Source organism: Aspergillus eucalypticola, assembly GCF_003184535.1.
Source record: "Aspergillus eucalypticola CBS 122712 chromosome Unknown BO83scaffold_26, whole genome shotgun sequence".
NCBI lineage: Eukaryota > Fungi > Ascomycota > Eurotiomycetes > Eurotiales > Aspergillaceae > Aspergillus > Aspergillus eucalypticola.
In genome coordinates this window covers 296,679-318,619 of record NW_020290300.1, presented here as the reverse complement: position 1 = coordinate 318,619, position 21,941 = coordinate 296,679, and the positions used below count along the sequence as shown (strand labels likewise).

The window sequence follows — 21,941 nt, the reverse complement described above, 5'->3', positions numbered from 1 at the left end:
TGTAAATATACAAATAATCGCAATAATCGCTTGTAGCTCCGTTCTCTTAAAACCCAAACTAATATCTCCTCTACACTATTATATTATACTCTTCCTTTTCAGTCTCTCCTCCCCGGATCCAGCGTATTTCTCCGACTCATCCCACTCCTATCCTTCCCCCTCAACATAGCATCCCCTTTCTTCCCCAGCACCACCTCCAGCGCCTGCACCAACGCCGTCGAATCATACCGCATCCCAAGGCCCACATCCTCCCCATTAGCGCCAACAATCTTCCTCCCATAAAGCCGCAACGTCTCGATCCCCATCTCCGCAAGCCGATCCTTATCGACACGGGGAGTACTCGGACCATCCAAATGCAGGACATGCGTCACATACGCCGAATACGGGAGTTGCTCCTCCTCCTTCTTCCCCCTGTCTCCATCTTCCACAGCACCAGCACTAGCAGAAGGATTTATATTCAACGGACCCCTACCCCGACTCTCCTCCCCAGCCCGGGTAATAGCCTCTACAAAGTCCGAAGCCGTAAACGGCTCATGAGACGGCCCCGTCTCGCGATCCAGAGACCCGTTCAAGATGAGGATCTTATGCCTTGCTGGGCCAGTAGCGATGGCTTGGCCAACGCCACGGAGGATAATCGAGGGAATGATGGAGGTATACAAAGAGCCGATGCTATATATGATAGCTTGGGCATCGTGGAGAGATTCAATGACGCGGGGGTTAGCGGGTGGTTGGATTTCCTGGCCGTAAGGGTTGATGTACCAGATGCGGGAGATGCGGGAGGGGAGGTCCTGGGTATCGGATTTGCTGAAGGAGATGTTTTTGTGGCGGAGGGTGGGGAGGAAGCCTGGGGGGTGGTCGTCGTCTTCGAAGTAGGGTGGTGTTGGTGTTAATGACGGGTGGTGGAGGGGAGAGTTTTCTGTGCCATCGGCGAGGAGGGGGCGAGGAGAGCGAAGGGGGATAGCTTCACAGGGATGGGAGATGCTGTTTTGACCTACGATGATGGTTCCGTCGGCCAGAGAGGCGGAGATGTGGTGCGAGAAGTTGGAGTTGATGGCTGGGATGACCCGGACGAGGTCCCAGGGCACGCCGCCGATGCTGCCTAGGAGGTAGATGGCGCTTTCGAAGCTACCGCTGAAAAGGCGGGCTCCGGTGAGGAAGAGGTTGCCTACGCTGGCGGAGGTGAATTCGAAGGTGGAGGTTGGGGGACGGGCACGCTTCAGGATCTCCAGGTTTAGGAGGTTGAAGAAGGAACGGATGAGTTCCCGTTTGGCTGGGGTGATGGCGGCCCAGAGGGTGGAAGTGCCATCTACGATGGAGTGCCATTCTGCGTGAGCGAGACTGGCGTCGGCTGGGAGCCGGTGGTTGAAGAGAGACTTGATGGCTGCTCTTTCAGAGTTGGGAGGCGATTCGGGGATCAGTCGGACGAGGCGGCCTGGTTGGGTGGTTAGTGATGTGGAATGGGGTGGACGTTAGGTACGTGACTCACTGCGCACGTCTCCTATACCAGGGCCGCCAAAGATGCGGATTAACTCGGATGAGGAACCCCCATTGTCGCTGATGGGGATGATGTAGCTAAGGGAGCAGTGTTTGCTCCCGCGCACGGCATTGAACACGTCAACGAGGTTATTCGCGGCACTGCCTCCGGAGAAGACCACCAGGCCCCGGTTGGGTGCAGAGGCGGACGACATGGGCAAAGATGGTACTAGGACAGAGGTTGAGAGATGTGGACTAGGATCCTAGTGACTACATGCTTGTGTAAAGAAGACACAAATACCTTAAGGCCCCTTAATGCGAATGTAGCACGAGACACTCGAGGATTGCAGGGCAGGTGACAAAAGCGGAAGTCCCTGAAGTTTGGCTTATCGCCACGGCCCCGCAGAATAACGGCCACTTCATTATACATGATTGGCTTGACCCTACTATATATATCCCCTTTGTCTTACATTTTCTTGGTCTACCATCATCTTAAGAAAGCATGACGCTTAGATAATTCACACTTAAAATAGTTACAATAAGAAAGTAAAATATGCCATTAGATTTACAGTTTTAGTTTTGTGTGGGGAAGATGTACCAGACGAAAGACAAATTCACGCGTATGCAGCCCAGCCTAAGATGAAGGTCAGTTCCGTTCTCAACCTTGCCTTGGGAGAGAAGACCAGATCAAACTTACCACAATAGAGAACAGCAAGGTTCTTCTCATCAGTGGCCTGCTGAATCAGTTCGTTGACTGTTGCTGTCACACTCAACGTCTTGCTAAGCTTCTTCGCAACAACTGTCAATGCACGATCAGCCTCGCTGGGCTCGTTGGTCGACTGTTGATCGTTGGTCCCAGGGATCACCGGAGGACCTTCATCAGCTTCCTGCGCATCTTGCATTCGCTTCATTCGAAGAGGCGACACAGTCCAACTATACAGCGGGTCGTACCGCAGCACATCGAGAATGGTCATGATGCTATAGGACTCCTCGCGCAAGGCCTCCAGCGTAAACTCGCAACACCGTCGGAAGACACCCTCGGTCTTGCTGATACCCATGCCGTCGACCAGATCGCGGGTTAATCGGAAAGGAACGACCTCCGGGACGGGCAGAACTCGCCCTTGCTCAAATGCCACACCTAGATCGATATGTACCACTTCACCTGTTCGCTCATCCAAGAGAATATTATGGCCGTGTCGGTCCCCGAGCCCCAAAACATGGCCCAGGATGGAGATCGCGGCGGTGCTCCGTGTATAGGCCAGCCGTTTGCTGAACCAATCATCTGGGTTGTTAAAGTTCTCCATGAAGAAGAACCTCAAGACTGGATGGAAGTGCTCAGTGACCTGTCGATACGTTCGCACTCTTTGTTCAAATGATCGAGTCTGAACGTCTGCGATATGTTTCCGGGCCATGTTTGGTTTCATGTCCTTCGGGAAGTACCGTTGATGCGCTGGCATCAAAAAATCGTGCAGCGGGATCGTGTGAGGAACGAACTCTATGATGCCTGCATTCGACGTGAGTGGAAGCACTTTGTAGGTGCGAATGCCCAAATTCCGCTGGCGAGTGACCTGATGATCTTTGAGGAGGCTGCTGACTTGCTCGAAGACTTGTTCCATGATAGCGTCCTGACGCAAGTCATCGTTTCCTCCTTTGAACTTGAGGATTGTTAGTCTGATCATCAGCATCAATAGAGGTGAACAGGCTTACCAATTGCTTGTAGCGCGATCCATTGCTAGCAATGGCCGTGACAATTTTTGGCGCGCTAACGCCCGAGGCAATGGTAAACTCGGGGTTATACTTCACCAGCTTCGGGACATCGCTGTAGTCACAGTCAACGCGTATATCGATCTTCATAGTAGGCGGCGGTAGGCGTTGTGTTGCGGCATCCTGCTCGAGCCGTTCTCCGGTTGAAAGCTTTTTCAAGGGAACTTTGGCGCCACTTCTGTACTTGTCGTTTGGTTTTTCGACGGCAAACCGCACATAGCTGATGTTTGCATTATGAACAGCCACCCAAGTTGGTCCCATGCGTTTATCGTTCTTCAAACAATCCACCAGCTTCCCAGCTGCTCTGTTTCGAGACAGGGCTGACTGGTCTTTGCCGCCCTTGGATTTGCTGCTAGCGAATATTTGATACATGCCATGATACGGATGCTCGACACAGATACGAAAGATCAAGGCGAAGAGCATTTTCTGGAACTCATCCGAAACGTCTAACAGGCGGGAAGTAAGTTGGTTCATCAAGGGTGCGAACTTCCGGCTTGGGACTTGGCTGATATACTTGGAAACCGCCATGTTTCCAATTGTGCTGGCAGATTTGTCCAGCCATAATGCGCAGAATCGGAGCGCATCGTTGTTAAAGCTTTCACTCTCTTTCAGACAAAGGAGGTAATTCTCCAAGCATTGTTGAAGGAATGCCTCGCGACTGCGCCGCAGACGCTGATATTCGCGATCATCAAGATCGAACCACTGCTTAGTTTTCGCCCGATGATATTTGAGAGCCTCTTTCTCTTTCCCGTGGGCCGATTTCATCATGTCCTCAAGTGCGTGTACCTCCCTTTCTTTACGGTCGCGGAGTTGTTCACTCCGCCTGAAGTCTTCTAGGCCGTCTGGGTTTTGTAACTGCCGGTCGCAGAACATGGCAAAGCCATGGTAGACCCGACCAACATCTTCGCCAAGCGAGCGGGTTTTAAGCTCCTTGACAGCAGCAGACAGGTATTCTTGAACGATAGTATCCGGCTTTTCCAAACGTGCCTCAGCAACGTGATGGCCCTGGTAGATGTTAGTACTGACACCGATGAGAATAACAACTTGTGACATACCAGGGTTACAAGAAGTTCTGCACGGCTTATCGGAATAGCTTGTTTATGCAAATCATTCCGTTCCCTAAGCTGCTGCAAAATTTGGATCGACGCTGCCATCTCTCCTTGATCCCATAGAACATTGGCCAGATCAAACTTCGCGGCACCTTCGATGTTGATACCTAGGGTGCTGCAATTGTATGCAAGTTTCGAAAGGCATACAGCTGATTTTAAGGAGGCCTGTGAGATACCATGGTCTCGCGCCACTTTGAGTGATTGACGGATAACCTTCACTTCCAGTAATTGAGCGTCACGATCACTTATGTTGATGGCAGTCTTCAAGAAGTCTTTATTCTTGATCGATGAGAACAGAGCCTCATGGCAAGTCAATATCTCGCCAACATCACTAACACTGCATTCGTCAGATTTGGATTCATCACACGGTTCGTCCCGGAGACCTACCTTGTTGTCTTGAGCCAGGAGTCCCTGTCCACCATGGTTTGCCACTGGATGTTTACGTCTTCAGTTGATGCAGAGCTCAGTACATCACAAACTTCAGTCATTACACCCAAAGTCCGCATCGCTGTGCGCAAGGATGTTGCTGAACGACTATTGCTGGTCAATAGATCTAAGCTGGATAAGAGACACTCGTCAATAGAAGCAAAAACTTCATTGAGCGTTCCAGATATGTTAAGACTTTGGAAAGCCCGAAATACGGATGCTGAAGGTGAAGGGCTCAATGGGGAGACAGGTATATCCCATCGTCGCAAATTTTTTGCGGTTTGCAGCATGCTTTCAAATGAGCCCGACGTATCGCGGGAGCTGCCAGAGAGGGTGAAAACTGAATTGGCAATGCCTTGAAGGTTTGTAGAATTGAGGGCTTTCAAGACGCCATGGACATTGGCGCTTTCCCCCATCTGTAACTCGCTATCGTAGTGCGCGCTCTGGAACAACAGATTTTTGAACCCTGAGCTTTCGTGCTCGAGTCTATCCATAACAGCTTCCAACGATGAATCCTGCTGGATACCATAGAAAACGTCTGGATCGTCTATTTTGCGGAATATCTCATGCAGTATCTCCGGTGCCGCTTCAAACTTTGCAACGGATGAGCGACGTGAGGTAGAGGCTATGCGCGATGCAGAGATTTCCAGGAAGAGCAATCCTGTTTTGGGGAGTCGGCACTTGTTGGCAGCCGACGATGCTTCTGCGTAGTCAACATCAAGCCACTCGTCTCTTTCCACTATGGTCGACTCCTCTGGTCTCGGCTGGTTCCTGAGATAGAGGATGCAGTTTATCACTAGCCGTGCATGAGGAATAGTCTGGTCCTTAACTTGCCGTAACACTTGTCCGAAAATTTCCGAGATTGTCTTGCGAATGTTTACCTTCCCATCATCTTCCGCCAGCAGGACGTCATGAAGAATGTATGGTAGGATTTGAACTGCTAAGTCAGGTGTAACGCACAAGATGGTGCGCAAAGGTCCAATGACTGGATCTTTTGAAGCCGAGTCCGACAAAAACAAACCGACACTGCGAGCGAATTGTCCAACAGGAACATCTGGATCCCAGATAAGGGCAGTTCGGCTTTCTGCCACTGAGGTTAGCATGGGCATTTCCGGGCATTGGTAAGGGCTCCATGTGAAAGCCTTCAAAAGCGTCGAGGGCACTATTCTTCCGCAGGGTTCAAACTCCGGGGAACTCCCAAGATTGCTGACAATGAGTTGAATTGTACGTTCAACAAGCCCGACTTCCGAATGGCTGCTATTTTGTAGCATACCGCAAAGCGCCATGAGTATGCTAGCCTTCGAGCGATGAAATGGGCTCGGCAGTGACTGAGATGATTGGACTGCGAAAAGTTTTGGATCTTGTTCTCTTAAGAGGATGTCACTAATTTTGCCTGTAGTAGCGAACGCTCTCCCGATGAATCTAGCTGCCCAAAGCTTGTACTCGGTACCTGGGTCGAACTTTTGCAGGGTTTGGCAAATAGCAACAGCATGTGACATGACAACCTGATCGTCACCAGAGACATTGAGATGGGTTTCAGGGGATTGCTTGCTCTCGGTGCATAACAATGATATGACGTGATCGGCAACTGGGCCACTTAACAGGCTTGTTTTCGAATTTTGGTCTTTGAGAACTTCTAGAAGCAAATCATGTTCCTCCTTACTGCCTTCGGGGCCCTCATTCGCAGGGTTGATACCCTGAGAAGAAGCAACCAGACGTCTGAAGAGCTCATTCTTCTCAGGCTTGAGACCAACGGGTTCATATGCTTCCAAGTAGCTTCCAAACCAATCGAGGAAGAGTTTTATCTTGGCCACGACAGTTTCGACTAGACCAGGCTGAGCTGTTTCTGTCGGAGGGGCAACTAAAAATCGTCTCAGCGACAAGAGTGTAGTGACCGCGATCCCGGCCATGAGGCCCGGGCTTTCACATAGATAAGCCTTCCCGGCTTCTAACAGGTACCAGAAGATACCCAGTGTGTCTTCCGCGCAGAAGATGTCAACCAAGTATGGTCGAAGGGCGTGTATCACCATGTCAAACGGGTAGTCGCTCAGCATCACGGACCCAGCAATGCTCACGAGTATCCTAATTTTTCGGATAACTGAGCAAGCATGTAGAGAGCCAAGGGCGGGATGAATTGATTCTAAGAGCGTTCGACAAACATAAGTTGCCAAGGTGGGGGTCCATATGGTCCCAAGGTCATACCCACTCCGCTTGCAGAGAAATTCAAGCTCGTCCAGGAGATAACGCGCCCTGAAAGAAGGCTGCTGATTTGCAGGCAAAATGATATCAGAAGTACTCTTCTCGCTTATACGTCTTAGGACTGCATGCGGGTCCTCAAAACCCTCACGCTTCAGAAACGCCCTCTCGATCTGTTCGTATTGATCCAGTGTGCCAAAGAAGATTGCTATCATTTGCGGAAAGTGAGATTCAATCAGAGACACAAATTTGTCGGTCCCCAGTAGCTTCTTCATTCGGTTCTCCACACCACGTGGTTGGCTTCCCTGTTCAGGAGGAGTACTAATATCCCGTGCTATACTGTATGCCTCTGCCTTGCAAAAAGAGTCCACTACAAGGTGATCAAAAGGCACATTGGTGCAAGCCGAAAGCTTTGCTCCCTCGGTTTCATTTGCGCGCATCATCACCTGCCCGATTATCTCATCCTGGACGTCTATAAGCATCTCTTTGAGACTCTTGTATCCAAAGATGCTGAAAGGCATGCGCATAACGGATTGTTCCTCAGTCCAAGTGTAGATAATTTGGGACGAAAACAGTCGAAATAGTTGCTTTGCATCTTCAAGGCCAAGTGTTTCTGCAACATCCCGTAGGCAGTTTTCCGCATAGCGAAGTGAGTTTGGGACCTTGGCAGCGGTCTCAAACATATGATAGATGCTTCTCCGGAGCAGAGTGTGCCATCTGGAAGCGAGACGTGCCAAAATAACCAAGCGCAAAGCGATACCTTCATCCCAGTCTGAATCTCGGGGAAGACTGTTCAACACGTCGTCTAGGATCAGATCATGTTCCGTGAGAGAGAACTGACCGAAAAGTGAAGGGATGAGCTCCCCAGCATAGAACTTGGCTACGGCGTCTCCTTCTCGAATAATGGTGAATAGACTCGTTCTAGGTGACGGGCTAGACGAACCGCTTGAATACGTGACATTGTGAGAAAGTAAGTCACTCAGGAGCTGTGTAAACTCGATAAGTACTGATGTGGAGGCCAATTTCTTAGCTAGAAGCACCTCAGTAAACCAAGAGTATATGTCGGTCGCCGAAGCATGAAAATCGTCATCTTCTGAGCCAGTCCACATTTCAACAAAGCTGCCCATCATGCGTAAACAAAGTACGTGAGAGCTTTCGCAGCGCTCCATTTCGTATGATTGCAAGCATTTCTCACCAAGGTCTTCGAGTATTCTTAGCAAAGAATGCCGTTCCACCCCATCGCATACACAGGCGCGATATACATGCGGTAAGAAATTCTGCGCTGAGAGAATGTCAACCTCGTCGAAACCGGTCAGATATTCGATAAGATCATCATGGAAGGGATGTTCAGAAGAGACGGAAGAGGCATGTATCCTCTGAAAGATGGATAAGTAGATGGTGATGCTGCGCTGTAAGGTTGCAATATCTTGAAGTACGTGCGATGTTTCAAGATTTCTACTGAAGATATGCACGAGCTCCGTCGATTGGTCGTAGGTAGTGAGGATAGGATCATCCAAATCCATAGCCTCTTCGCTGCTTAAGAGTAACAGTTCCTTCTGCTTTTCCCGGTAGCTTTCCAGTAAATTGGCGAGGGAGGGAACCAGACTGGAGAGAGCATCTATAAGAGCCGGACTGGAACGAGGGAGGAGTGCATTGGGCACAAGTAGGGGAGTCAGAGTCATCAAGCATGCGTGAATAAAGGCGGGTTCTCGAGAAGCGAGGAAAGAACACAGCTTTTCCCAAAGACTTTGATTGTTTTGCTGTATGACAGACACACGGTTGGCAGGTTGCTGAGGGAGACATGCCATATATAATGCAATAGTGACACAAGATGATGTGACTATTTGCACTAGATCTACAGTTACATGGTGTGTTTTGTCTTCAGTTAGTGCTTCCCAGGTCTGCAGAAGCCCCTCAACTTTTGTTTGCAGCAGATCAAGGGCGATATTGTCACTGGAGTCTTGTCGAGCAAACTTCTCCAGGGACAAAGTCTCCTGCGGCTCCCAGTATTCGGCCAAATCCAACGACCCTTGAAGGTCAAAGATATAGTTGAGAAGCCGTTTGTTCCTGTGATAAAAGTGCCAACCTCTAGCAATGAGTCCTACCGGGCCTATGTAACGGGCTTTGGGTAATGTGAAGGGCCTGTTGGCACATGCAAAGAGCATGTTCAGAAGGTCTAAAGGACGTGCGAACATAGCAACTTGGGCTATCTGTAACCGATCGGCTAGAGAACCTAACGATACGGGTCAGCGAAGATGATATGGACGCAGCTTTGGGAATAATTTACCGGTTCCCCAAGTTTCCCTCAACCAGGAACAAATTTTGTTCGAGGCATCCGGTACTAAGCCCGGATTTATTTGCGAGGTGATCCGAAGTAATGTCGCCCAAAATGCCAGTGATGAATCGGAGATGGTTGAGGGGCCATTTGTATTGATTGACGTGAGCATGGAGCTTGTTGCCTGCGCGACTATTTGGAAGTCTAGAAGATTACGCTGAAGTATAGTGTTCAACAGGTGGCAAGCAGCTCTGGCTGTTGCTTGAGAAAGAGAAACATGGGACGCCATCTCCCATGCGCGCTGCCAGCAATGTCTCAGCGATTGAGAGCTTGCATCAGAGCTACAAGCAATACTATTTGGATGACTTGTGTCAGTCGCAGATTTACCTTAAAGCTAATTTATTACTCACCTTGCAATCGCTACCATCGTCCAGGAAGCCGTTGTGGCATTATCATCCATTATATGGGGAAGCAATCGCTCGAGCAGAGAGAGTTTTGACTCGGCGGTGGCGTAGCTCCTATGGAGAAAAGGTATTAGCTGGAGAGCATATAACCTCCTCATTCCAGAAGACACTGTTGCATCACGAAAGATATCTTCTATATGCGAGGCGAGACGCTGCCTTTTGGTTGCAGCCTCTCCGGATGTGGGATACAGTAACGACTGATCGCGTAACTCCTCTGCTAGTTCGAGGAACTTGGCTATTATCCATAGCGTCGTCCAATTGGGTTCAGATCTGGCACCTTCCAAACGCGGCCGTGCTGAGTATTCTTGCTGTTTCTCAGAGCCACTGTGGTGGAACATTAATTCATCCAGCTGTAAAATCTCCTTTTCAGAACGTTTGGTATACTCCGTATACAGGGTTTCCAGGAGTTCCTCAATCACACGCGCAATCAACTCCGATGGATCTCTCCGGGTGGCATCAATCAAGATAACTGCACAAAGCATGAAAGTGACAAGCATTTCATCTTTCAGACCTAGAACCTTAGTTGCCCAAAAACGTCTAATTGCCGGTACGATGTCCAGAAGCGACGACCTCGCAAGTTCAGATTGATCGAATAAAATCTTCATGACAACTGTGTTTACGCTAGCGAACGCAGCTTGATGTCCACTCCCAGCGATCATCGACGACCCCACGAACTTTGTGAGCCCATGAAGTACACGCTCGGCTGCTTCCTGGATTGGGGCGCTTGGGCTCCCGACCAAAAGCTGGATGCAGACAACAGCTTCCGTGGCCGCGCTGGTGTCACCTTTTGGCTTCTCGCTCGCAGTGGGCATGGGAGTTGATCTGGCCGGTGTGGAGGCCCTGCCTCTAGCAGAGAAATGTCCATCCAAGAAGGAAGAATGCCTCTCTCGAATCGTAAGACCCTCCTGGTCGGTGTGAGCATTAATACTCTTTAGACAAAAGTCCATGACTTTCTCCCATTCACTAAGAGCAAGATGCTCGAGGTGAGGAGGATGGCGCAGGAGCGTGACCAAACATTTAGCGTAGTCCACACTAAGCAGTTCAAAGAGCGAGTCGCTCCCACGGCCTAGCAGGGTATCGGTAATGTGATCAACGATTGCACGAACGGACTTCGTGCGCAGGTTGCGCAGGAAAACATCAACAGCGATTCGAAGGACAGATGCACAGGATGACAAGCGACCTGCAGAAGCTCCCTTGGAATTGGACCGATTGTATTGAGACTTCTCGACCGATACAAATCGGAATAATGACTCAAAGATCTTGTGGCAGGCTTTGTCATTCAGGGAGTTTCTAGATGTATGCGAACATGTCAATAGCTGTCCGACTCCACTGCATATACATACGAAGCAGCACGAACTCTTTACATACAATTTTGAGTTTCTTCTATTCTTCAGGAGTATATGCTTCAGATCTAGTCTGAGTTAGAACCGCACAGTCAGGGAATCTGGTATATGTGCAGGACAAACCAGCAAGCCCATCTGAGCGCTCTCTCAGCTTCTCCGAAGCCAGAAGCGCAATGGCCCCATCTAAGGTAATGTCGCCCATGATGGATGTGAGGGGATGCACAAGTCAAGGAGAGCAGAAGAGCTACGTAGTTGGCAGTAATGCCATATCCGGTTGGTGGCCGTCTAGAAAAATTTCAAGACATCTCAGGGACACCAGGGGTAAAGCGGGGAAAGGGCCTCAAGAATCATCAATGGCCCAAAAACCATTATCGTTTGGTGTTTGGATGCTCCGAATCTCCGAAAGTCTTTCTTTCTGTCTGGGGCGCGGCGGGCGGTAAAGATAGGTTGATGTGAGCTGAAAGCTCCGCCGCCCGCCTTCAGACCGCCGGAAGTTTGATCGCGTCCTCCGACCATTTTTGGCCGGGACAAACACATCAGATCTTCCGACTTGCCGGCGCTCCTCGCAATTCGCGCGCACACTTTTCAAGCATGGAGGAAAGAGATGCTGCAACAGGCCTTCGTGGCCTGTACCAGGATCTCTCTGCTCTTTCAGCTTCGTCATTTGTGAACATCGAGCGTCTTCGAGTCGAGCTGGAGGCTCACATCGATGATTTCAAGAAGCTCCTCGACAAACCTCCAAAGAACAACACAAGTCGCCAGGCGGTCCTCTCCGGTGAGTTTTATGAGCCAAATTGTCATTCATGAGTTTTAATCGATGCGCTGACCTTGCAATGTGATAACATATAGGTAAAATTACCGTCGACGACCTCGAGTACTCAATCAATGAGGAATTTCAACAAGGAGCGTTAATGCTGGCAGACGCACTGAATCTCGATGAATTGCAAGCGGCAATGTTGTTTATGGCGGCGCAGGAGGATGCTCATGTCTTGGATCGGCCTCCCGTCATCGCTGCGATCATGCGATTCCATGAGCGCCGACAATTCTTGCTCGACTCTCTACGGCTTATTTTCCAGGAGTCCTTCGAGGTGGAGCGGGAGATGACACAGGTTCTCATGCAGGAAATGCTGGCTTTCGTGGTGGAAATAAAGGATGGGCCTTTGCGAAATGCGTCACTATATACACGCAAATGCATGAAGTCGATGGAAGACATTGAGAACTGGCTTGTCCTCCTTAACGAGCAAACCCAGAAAGCGTCCATTGTTGGTCAGTCAGCGGAATACGACATTGTGGAGGCTCTGGAATACCAACGCAGCAGCTTACAGCAACAACACGAATCCCTCGGTGCTGTGCTATGCTACCTATTCAAAGGACCTTACACCAGTTCGGAGGACCTCCGCTTACTTCTAGACCACCTTCGGAAGCTCGAACGTTTCGATGGACTCCTTATTCACTACCTTCCTTGCATAATTGCGTCTTTTGTCCAGCATGGATCTCCGGAAAGCTCTAGTTCCTATAGGGATGCTAGGAGCCTGCATACAGCGATCACATCCTCCAAAGACGTTCAGCCTTGGAAGATCCCCACGTTCCACTCTGCCGTCATCGCACTATGGCTCGCTGTCTACAGTGGGTGGGATTTTGATGGGCCTGCATCTCCTCTCCAAGGTGTGGACCTGGAAAAAGATTCAGAAGAGCGCACAAAGATGTTCATGACTGCCCTGGATGATGGAGGCCTCGAACTCATCCTTGCCGTCTGCTATGGCGTGAATGATGAAGAATGGGCTGATCCGGCTCGTAGTGAACTGGTCACATTATTATTGAAAGAAAGCGCGTCGGCAACACTTGAGACTGATAGCTGCTCGGACTTCTTAAAGGTCCTTCTAATGGAGAATTTCGAGGCTTTTGCCGAGGCATGCATAGCGAACATGCCCGATGCGGTGCGGATGTTGAAGACGGAAGAGGATTCGCAAAGACTGGATCATCTTACTGCTTTGCGAGACGGCTTGACTTCAAGCCTCCATCATGGCCCAGTAGAGGCCCGAACACATCTTGAGTCGTTCTTGATGATCATGGCATTCGCGTTCGAGCATCGGCCAGACTCCGCACAGGAATTCTGGGCTGATCCAGATGGTAACCTTTATGGCTTTCTCCAATGGGCATCTAAACGGCAAACTGTTCCCAGGGTCAGCGCTTTCTGCGAGTTACTGTGCTCCATCTCCGTAGGCGAGGATAATGCCACTGCGGCCCATCGGTTTTTGTCTGAAGAGGACAAATTCATGTCCGCGAAATTCAAACGATCTACGTCCATGAACTGGTCACAGATGTTCGCCGAGCTTCAACTGTACGCGACGAGAGTTACTGAAAAGCCGTCTACCTCGCAGGCAATCCTGCGATCAAGGAAACTCGACCCGGCTGATATGAGCGAGCCGGAGAGTCCGGTTATGTTGACATGCTACCTGAGGCTGCTAGAGCATCTGAGTAAGCAGAGTGCTACGATACGAGACTGGCTGCTTCATCACCCTACGTTTAATGTCGTTGGTACGCTGTTGACGCTTTGCAGTGGACCCATCCCTACGCATCTGCGAGCAAACGTCTTTGCAGCACTTGCGGCCCTGATAACAGATAGAACTTCTCACAATGGGAACGAAATGTGGCTTGCTATCGACCAGTGGATTTCCGGGGGTTCTATGAGTGCTTCCAACCTAGGGAAAGTCCCGGTCGTTTCCAACCCGCTTGTGTGGCATGAGCAACAGGCTTTCCAAAGGATTGGCGAGAGTTTCGATCAAGCCAATGCCTTCGTTCGTCTCATTTATTCGCTCATCTCCCCTGCTCTCGATTCAGCTGATTTTCACCTCTCCTTGCCGTTTCCCGAGAGCCTGGGTTCGTCCTATCGGATGCCAGGCATTGAACCTTACATAGACTTTGTCATGGGTCAGGCTCTTTCCAGGAAAATTCCGGATCTGAACGAACGGCAGACTCGCTTCTTGACTTACAACTGCCTGGACTTTATCGTGACATGTCTGCAATCTTTCAACGAAAGCCTGGTCTCCGTTCTGAGCCAGCCTACGATATCCACTGATAGTGTTATCAAGCAATCGACATTCGTCACCTACATCCGTCTTCATCCCTTTGCACGAGTCACGGAGTGGCTTTTCAATGAGGACGTGATCAAATCTATCTTTGCTACTGCCCATCAAGATGTTAACGAAGTTGCAAAGGCCTCATCAGACTCCGTCCTCGTCCAGTCCTTGGTCCGGAGCTTGGAAGTCATGGACATGATGATCGACCTTCAATCGACATACTTCAATATTGTGAGGCCGGCAATCAAAGCCCAGACTGGCACAAGCAGAACAAATGTGGCGAACTCTGCTCTGTCAGCTTTTGAGGATAGCATACTCAACAACCTATCCATAATCCCTGCGTTGTGTCTTTACTGCAGCACGGGGCACCAGCAACTCACCGTCACGTCAATGGCGTTGCTGGAGAAGCTATCCAGCTCGAGAAAGCTGAACAAGATCACGTCTCCGGAGTTGTCTATGTGGCGTTCACCGAACAAGATCGTCGAAGTTCTTAGTGCTGAGGTAGATCTCAACAGTGTGTCGCGTCCTCTTGTGTCTCAGATGCAACCCGAGTCAAGAGAGATAGAATCTGGCCCACAGTCGCCGGGATATATTATCAGGGAAAGCCTCCTGGCACTTCTCAACAGCTGTCTCGGCACGATTAATGACCGACCTACGATAGCTCACCTGCTCCTTGGATTCAACAGCATCGGTAACATACTTGATATTGCTCCCGACAGCCTGTTTGCTGATAAAATGTCTCTGCTCCATGCTGTCATCGGATTCTTGCAGAACTACCCTGACGAGCTGGATGGCAATATTCTCCCATGGCTGGTGCATGTCAAGCGCATGGCCTTTGGAGTATTGAAACACCTTTGGTCTTCTAAACTTTCTTCCTACTTCACACTCGCCGAGATGCGTGGCAGCCGCTTCCTTCTTAGTATGTTTGCGAGTCAGCCGATCATAGGGCCAAACACACCCTGGGATGGATTCCTGATTGGCACGCCTGAGTTCTGGCTCTCTGAGTCAACGGCTGGTCTTGCAGAATTCCTTCTTTACAGAAGCTATTTGTTCGACTACGCTGCTACAGAAATTCGCTCGGCTACAAAGCTCGGGTCTCCGACTCTTCAGGCTGAAATAATATCGACTCTATTTGGAAACTCTGTTTCGGAGACTGGTGAGACCATTGTGAATCCTTCCATCTTCGATATGTTCGATTTCGCAGACCTGGACACTCAACATCAATTGCAACCACCGGCTCTAAATTACCTTGATGGTCTTGAATTCGACCTCTGTGCGAGACCGGAAACGGACAGTTCTCCGATTGTTTACAACTTGGACGAGATAGTGGAACTCGTCCAGGTTAGAAAGGAAGAATTGTCATTGAGTGGGCATCTACGACCTCAGGACGAAGAGCTATTCCAGGCCGAGTCCGAAAGTTTGATATTATTCGTACGGTCCACAAATCAAGCAAGCCAGATCGCGTTCAATCGTTATATGGCTCTGCGGTCTTGGACCCAGCTCATCACCACGATGCTCACTTGCTCTGAAATTGAAGGCGGAAGGAGAGCTACCTTCATCCTGCATTCGCTCCAGTTGATCCTCCCCAAGCTGGAAATTGCTATTGAAGAAGACCTACCGGAAGGCTTAGAGCTGGCACGACTGGCTGAGACCTTGGTTAGTAGGCTGGAATCTCCGAAGCCCGGTTCTGGCATTCCCCGCAGGAGTGGCGACGTTCTTGATGAAAAGCTCCATCAATTATTCCAAGTCTGCGTCAGAGGTGTGACCTTAGCAAACGGAAATGTGAGCATCAGGGAGACCTTTTACAACACCTGCGCACACTATGTCGCCGGCATTATATCAAAAGAGCCCGTGCATCAAAGTATGAGGCTCCAGAGCCAGCAAGTGATCAAAGCTGCAGGCCATGCCCTGATTGAGGCCGTCTGCGATGATGCGTATGCTGGCCAGGAGACATGCCGAGTATCTGCCCTTTTGCTTTTGAATTTATTGGCTGCTCTGGATAGGCAAGCGGATGGACTGTTGGCCGATTCTATATCCCAATCCAACTACCTGAGCCTCTTCTTGGACTCCATCAGGTCGCTACCTATCGAGTTGAGAAACGCCCAGGCCAGTGGTAAGCAATCGCGAAAAAATTAAATACACGGGGAAAACCGCATGTCTGACCGCTTTATACAGATACACCTTTGCTATTGTCCTACTACCAGTCGCTCTTGTCTCTCCTCCAGGAGCTTTGCCAGACCAAGAATGGTGCGACGTATGTCCTGAAAACTGGCCTGTTCCAGGCAGTACGGGACTCGCAGCTATTTGCAGCCGACCCAGATCTCGGTATCGGTTAGTGAAATCACTCCCAAGCCAACGTTAGGAAGATAGTCCTAACAGAAATAGATATCGATAACCCAGATGCTCTTCGGAAATACTATGACCTGCTTGACTCGGTTCTCCGAGTTGTTGTCGCCGCTGTTTTCTCCCGAGGGCTGCACAACGAGCAGATGCTGGAGCAGACTCGAATCTTCCTTGCCGAGAACAGACAAAGCATGGTTGGCATTTTCAAAAGATTTGCTAAGCTTGGAGGTGCAGGTGCCGCAGATCACCATGATGCACTGCGGAAACTCACCAAGTCATACCTGGCACTTATCACGGCCACGGATTTTCTGGAGGTATGCTTCGTCAGCCTTTTATTTATTACATCACGCATGCTAACTTAAGCTCTGCAGTTCGAAGAACAGGAAGTGAAAGAGCAGACGGGAATGAAGTTCTTTACGTGAGATTTGTTTTCAGCTAGAAGGGGATATAGGGGGGGGGCACAAGGCATGGAGTAAACTGGTGGGAACGATGTATATTGAAGTGTGTTTAGTCAAAAGACTTAGATGATCTGCGCTATTCAGCCCACAAAACCCTTTGCGGCGAAGCAGCATATGTGATTTTGGAGCGCTTTTAATGATCGCATATTTGTAACAAGCGCATTGACATGACCTCATCTGTAATACTAGCACGCCGTGCATGTACTCAGTAAGGTACTATTACTCAGTTAGTACTAGAGGAAAGAAACCCAAAGGGAACGCCCATCCAATCATGCGACAACTCGGAAAGGCGGACGTATTATCTTATCTCCGGCTTCTTGGGCGCCCGCGGGCAACCACCAGCTCAACTCACCTTGTCGTGCCCTTCCAAGCTCCAGCTCAAACCCAACCTTGACGACGCACCTGCCCTATTCCCGTCACTGTCTTGCTGTCACCAATATCCCCTCCACGGTTGACGAGCTTACCATGTCCAATAGGATCTACATACTATTTGGATCCTTCCAACGCTGAGCGCTTCTCTCTCAACCTCACCTCCTCTCCTCGGACGAAGCCGGGTAGATGCAGCAGAACTCGAGAGGCACCACCGAGCAGAGGAGCGGTAAGCGCAAGTCTATCGGTAAGAGGAAGCTCTCTGATCCAGAGGAGGCATTGCAACAACCCCAGCAGCAGCAAGCAAACATTTCGGAATTCATCTCTCGGAACCATACGACCCCCGCCAGAGGTCATCACCAACAGACGTCCCCGACGAGCAAGCGTCAACGACTATCGCCACCCTCATCGAACTCTGTCCCTTCGGCTTATCCGCGAGATCGCAGCGCTTCCGACAGGATGTACAATTTCGCAAATGCAGAGTCCAGGCCTGGCGCGCCGATGGGACAGAGTGCGAGCGGGGCCGATCTTCCTAATACTACCACCAAACCTCGCACCTTCAACGCAACATCGCGCCAAAACAACTTCACTCCCCACACTGGAGCAAAGCGGTTGGTTGTGAAGAATCTCCGCACGGGATCACGGTTGAACCAGGAATCATACTTCGAGAAGATATGGGGTCAACTTGACGCAGCACTGTCAGCGATCTTTGGTGGTGGAAAGCCCGAGATATCGCTTGAGGAGCTTTACAAGGGTGCCGAAAATGTATGTCGCCAAGGTCGGGCTGCAGTTCTAGCCAAACGGCTCCAAGATCGGTGTCGAGAACATGTGTCTGGAAAATTACGCGATAAATTGGTAGCAAAGGCTGCCGATGGGAGCAACGTCGATACATTGCGGGCGGTTGTTGAAGCATGGTCGCAGTGGCAGTCAAAGCTGGTATGGATATCCTCCGGATACAGTGGGGTTCTGAGGAGATACTGACTCTATAGTAGGTTACCGTGCGCTGGATATTCTACTACCTCGACCAGTCATTCCTCCTCCATTCCAAAGAATTCCCCATGATACGTGAGATGGGCTTAATTCAATTCCGGCAGCACATATTTTCCGATGCAGTATTACAGCCGAAGATTCTACAGGGCGCTTGTGACCTTGTTGAGGCGGACCGTGGCGAAGAACAAAGCGTGGTGGCAGACTCGTTATTACTTCGAAATACAATTGAACTTTTCCACGGCCTTGACATCTATACGACTGGCTTTGAACCGCTATTGATATCGGAATCCAAGAAATACTTCTCTTCATGGGCCCAGCGAGAAGCAACAGGGTATTTGGCTACTTTTGCGGAGAACAGCCACCGTTTAATTGAGCGCGAAGTGACTCGATGTGAGCTGTTTTCGCTGAATAGGAGCACCAAGCAGATGTTATCAGAGCTCCTGGATCGAGCCTTGGTAACAGAGCAAGAAGATGTTCTGCTCAACCAGCCTGATATACTAGGCCTACTGCGTGCAGGGAACAAGGTTGCCTTAGAAAGGCTTTACTCACTCCTGCAACGGAAGGATCTCGGTGCGAAGTTGAAGACCGCTTTCAGTGGTTATATCATTGAGGAGGGCTCTGGGATCGTCTTCGACGAGGATAAAGAAGCAGACATGGTGGCTCATCTATTAGAGTTCAAGCAGCAACTTGACGATATCTGGGTTCATTCTTTCCACCGGAATGAGGAGTTGGGCCATACACTCCGTGAAGCCTTTGAGACGTTCATCAACAAAGGAAGAAAGTCGGAAGCTACTGGAGGTACTGACAACCCCAAGACTGGAGAGATGATTGCCAAGTACGTGGACCGGCTCCTCAAGGGCGGATGGAAGCTCGCACCTGCACGCAAGGCAGAGGACATGCCACTTGCCGATGAAGATGCCGAAATCGACAGGCAACTGGATCAGGTCTTGGACCTGTTCCGTTTTGTCCATGGCAAAGCAGTTTTCGAGGCCTTCTACAAGAATGATCTCGCTCGTCGGTTGCTGATGGGCAGGAGCGCCAGCGACGATGCGGAAAAGAGTATGCTGGCAAGACTCAAGACAGGTTTGTACAGTTCTTGTCCACTATCATCCTCAACTTGTTACTGATATTGGAATTTTAGAATGTGGATCAAGCTTCACGCATAATCTGGAGTCGATGTTCAAAGATATGGATGTTGCACGCGATGAAATGTCAGCATACAGCTCAATACAGCGCGAACGACGGGACCGTCTACCGGTGGATTTGAACGTCAGCGTGCTTTCTGCATCAGCATGGCCAACATATCCCGATGTTCAGGTGCGGATACCGCCAGAAATTGCGACTGCTGTCGATGATTTCGAGAAGTTCTACAATACCAAATACAACGGGCGCAAGCTCAACTGGAAGCACCAATTGGCACATTGTCAGCTACGCGCAAAATTTCCCAAGGGAGACAAAGAACTGGTGGTCAGCTCCTTCCAGGCGATCGTTCTGTTGCTCTTCAACGATATTCCGGAGGGTGGAAGTCTCGGGTATTCACAGATACAGGAGGCGACCATGTTATGTAAGTTGCACTGCCTCTCTACCCCCAAACCTACGCAAGTTGGGCCTCTACTGACATCTATCGATGCATAGCTGATCAAGAATTGAAACGAACGCTGCAATCGCTCGCATGTGCGAAATACCGTGTTCTAAGCAAGAAGCCGAAGGGCCGGGATGTGAATACAACAGACGAGTTTTCGTACAACGCGGCATTCACCGACCCGAAGATGCGGATTAAGATCAACCAAATTCAGCTGAAAGAGACGAAGGAAGAGAACAAGACCACGCACGAGCGAGTGGCTGCCGATCGTCATTATGAGACACAAGCGGCGATTGTGCGAATCATGAAGAGTCGCAAGACGATCACGCACGCAGAACTCGTGGCTGAGGTTATCAAGGCAACCCGAAGTCGCGGAGTGTTAGAGCCAGCGGATATCAAGAAGAATATTGAGAAGTGAGTTCTTCCGATCCTAACACCAGCATAAGGTATATCATAGCTGACGCAATCATGTGCAGATTGATTGAGAAAGACTACATGGAGCGCGAGGAAGGAAACCGGTACCAATATGTGGCCTAGAAGTTTGCAGTGGTGCTATGTCGGGTGCAAAGCATTGGGGTTCGACGATGTGGTACATCGTACAGTGTTGATTGACAGCTCAGAGACCGTCAGAACGAAATAAAGAATGCACTAATAAAGTCATGTGTCCATTCTGCTTAAAGACCTTCCCTCCTAGGCACAGTCGCAGCTAGCTAGCCGTGTAGATACAGGGAGTAGTCGTGGCCTTTTCGGGCGCTTTCTGCTAGCAGCGACGGTCGACACAGCAGTAGTAGTAGGTGGGGTGACCGGAATGTCGGGAGAGAAGAGAATGGGGTATCACCTCTACCAAGTAGAATCTAGTACGAAGTAGACTAGACTAGACTAGCAGCAGATTGATCCCTGGCATGGTTGCGGAGCATCGCCGGTCCCACAAGCCTAGTTGGGGACCCAAGGAGAGAGCTTCCATGGGGATCCGTCGGGAAGAAAGAGTCAAGTAGCACATAGTGAAGTCGTGTGTCGCGAATCTGCAACTCTACTTGCGTGCCTTGTATAGGAACCCTCGGTATAGTTGCCTTTTACGATTGACCCCCATTCCTCCTGACCGAATTTGGGGGGGGGGAACTGTTGAGAAGCGGACGGATCTAACGTGCCTCACGTGTACCTTCCTTGTCCCTACCTAATTCGTAGCTAGATAGCAACTAACAGCAAACTAGACTACTAGTTAACCCGCTGCAGGATTAGAACGACTAGAATGTGTAGTGGATAATTGATACAGCAAGGTACATTTGGAGCTTCACCCCACGTAGGGGTGAGTATGTGGTATGAATCGGAATTGCTGCGTTCATTCAGACTAAATGCTCATTACAGCTTGAGCTCAAGAGTCAATCCGTCAGTCAGTCAGTCATGAGTGCATGGATGAGCTTGCTCGGTCGTTCTCTCGCCCGAGAGCCAGGCAGTCGGGCTCTCGGCAGAGAAAAGCAGCGCCAGCAATGTGAGGAAAGGCCGAAAAAGGCAATGGAATGGAAGTGTCAGCCCGTGGAAGGTGCAGCCCATCGATGACTGCTCGAACCGAATCGGGAAGGGGACGAAACGGTCTAGAGCTTTCGGGGGGATCCATCCGGCTTACTATCTATGGAGTACTCCATAGCAACTCCCCCCATAGTAAAGTTAGGGGGGAAGATCCTGGGAACTTTCCATCCGCTCACGTGGATGTCTGAGCTTTTCCTCTCCTTCAGGGACGCGGCCGATCCATCATCGCCCCATCCATTACCCGGCGACTTTGCAAAATGAACTATAGTCATCCTTAGTCTTTCCCGTAGATAATCGGAGAAACCCTTCCCTTTGTTTTTTTTTTTTCTTTTTCTATTTCTTCCACGTATCAACATCCCGGTTTCCTTCCGATGGAGTAAGGATTGCTGTTTCATACTAAAGATCTGACAGCGGAGAAGTGGTGGCTTGCACAATCTCCAACCCCTTCCTTCATGTTTCTTTTTTTGTGTTCATTTTCTGAAGGTCCCATGATCGTTTTTTTCCACTTACTCATCTGTTGGGATTTGGTTCTCTGACGATCC

The 21,941-nt window shown here is 50.0% G+C and overlaps 3 protein-coding genes across 3 annotated transcripts; 1 reads left to right on the top strand and 2 right to left on the bottom strand.

Moving 5' to 3' along the window:
* Positions 1–27: 27 nt before the first annotated feature.
* BO83DRAFT_367730 (gluconeogenesis factor YvcK family protein) lies at positions 28–1,740 on the bottom strand. The gene is made up of 2 exons (XM_025529772.1): positions 1,487–1,740; positions 28–1,432 (listed from the first exon to the last, which is right to left on the bottom strand). Exons 1-2 carry the CDS (start codon positions 1,686–1,688, stop codon positions 99–101), a joined length of 1,536 nt encoding a protein of 511 aa, XP_025384730.1. The 5' UTR covers positions 1,689–1,740; the 3' UTR covers positions 28–98.
* A 291-nt stretch (positions 1,741–2,031) lies between these two features.
* On the bottom strand, positions 2,032–11,474 carry atmA (DNA-binding protein kinase TEL1). Its single transcript, XM_025531961.1, has 9 exons — positions 11,174–11,474; positions 11,076–11,118; positions 9,654–10,997; positions 9,256–9,596; positions 4,734–9,201; positions 4,293–4,683; positions 3,181–4,242; positions 2,171–3,128; positions 2,032–2,107 (listed from the first exon to the last, which is right to left on the bottom strand). Exons 1-9 carry the CDS (start codon positions 11,250–11,252, stop codon positions 2,088–2,090), a joined length of 8,706 nt encoding a protein of 2,901 aa, XP_025384729.1. The 5' UTR covers positions 11,253–11,474; the 3' UTR covers positions 2,032–2,087.
* A 111-nt stretch (positions 11,475–11,585) lies between these two features.
* BO83DRAFT_410773 (cullin-4B) lies at positions 11,586–20,874 on the top strand. Its single transcript, XM_025534249.1, has 9 exons — positions 11,586–11,825; positions 11,900–16,243; positions 16,306–16,461; positions 16,516–16,787; positions 17,499–18,236; positions 18,293–19,373; positions 19,432–19,854; positions 19,926–20,286; positions 20,349–20,874. Exons 1-9 carry the CDS (start codon positions 11,642–11,644, stop codon positions 20,407–20,409), a joined length of 7,620 nt encoding a protein of 2,539 aa, XP_025384728.1. The 5' UTR covers positions 11,586–11,641; the 3' UTR covers positions 20,410–20,874.
* The last annotated feature ends 1,067 nt before the right edge of the window (positions 20,875–21,941 follow it).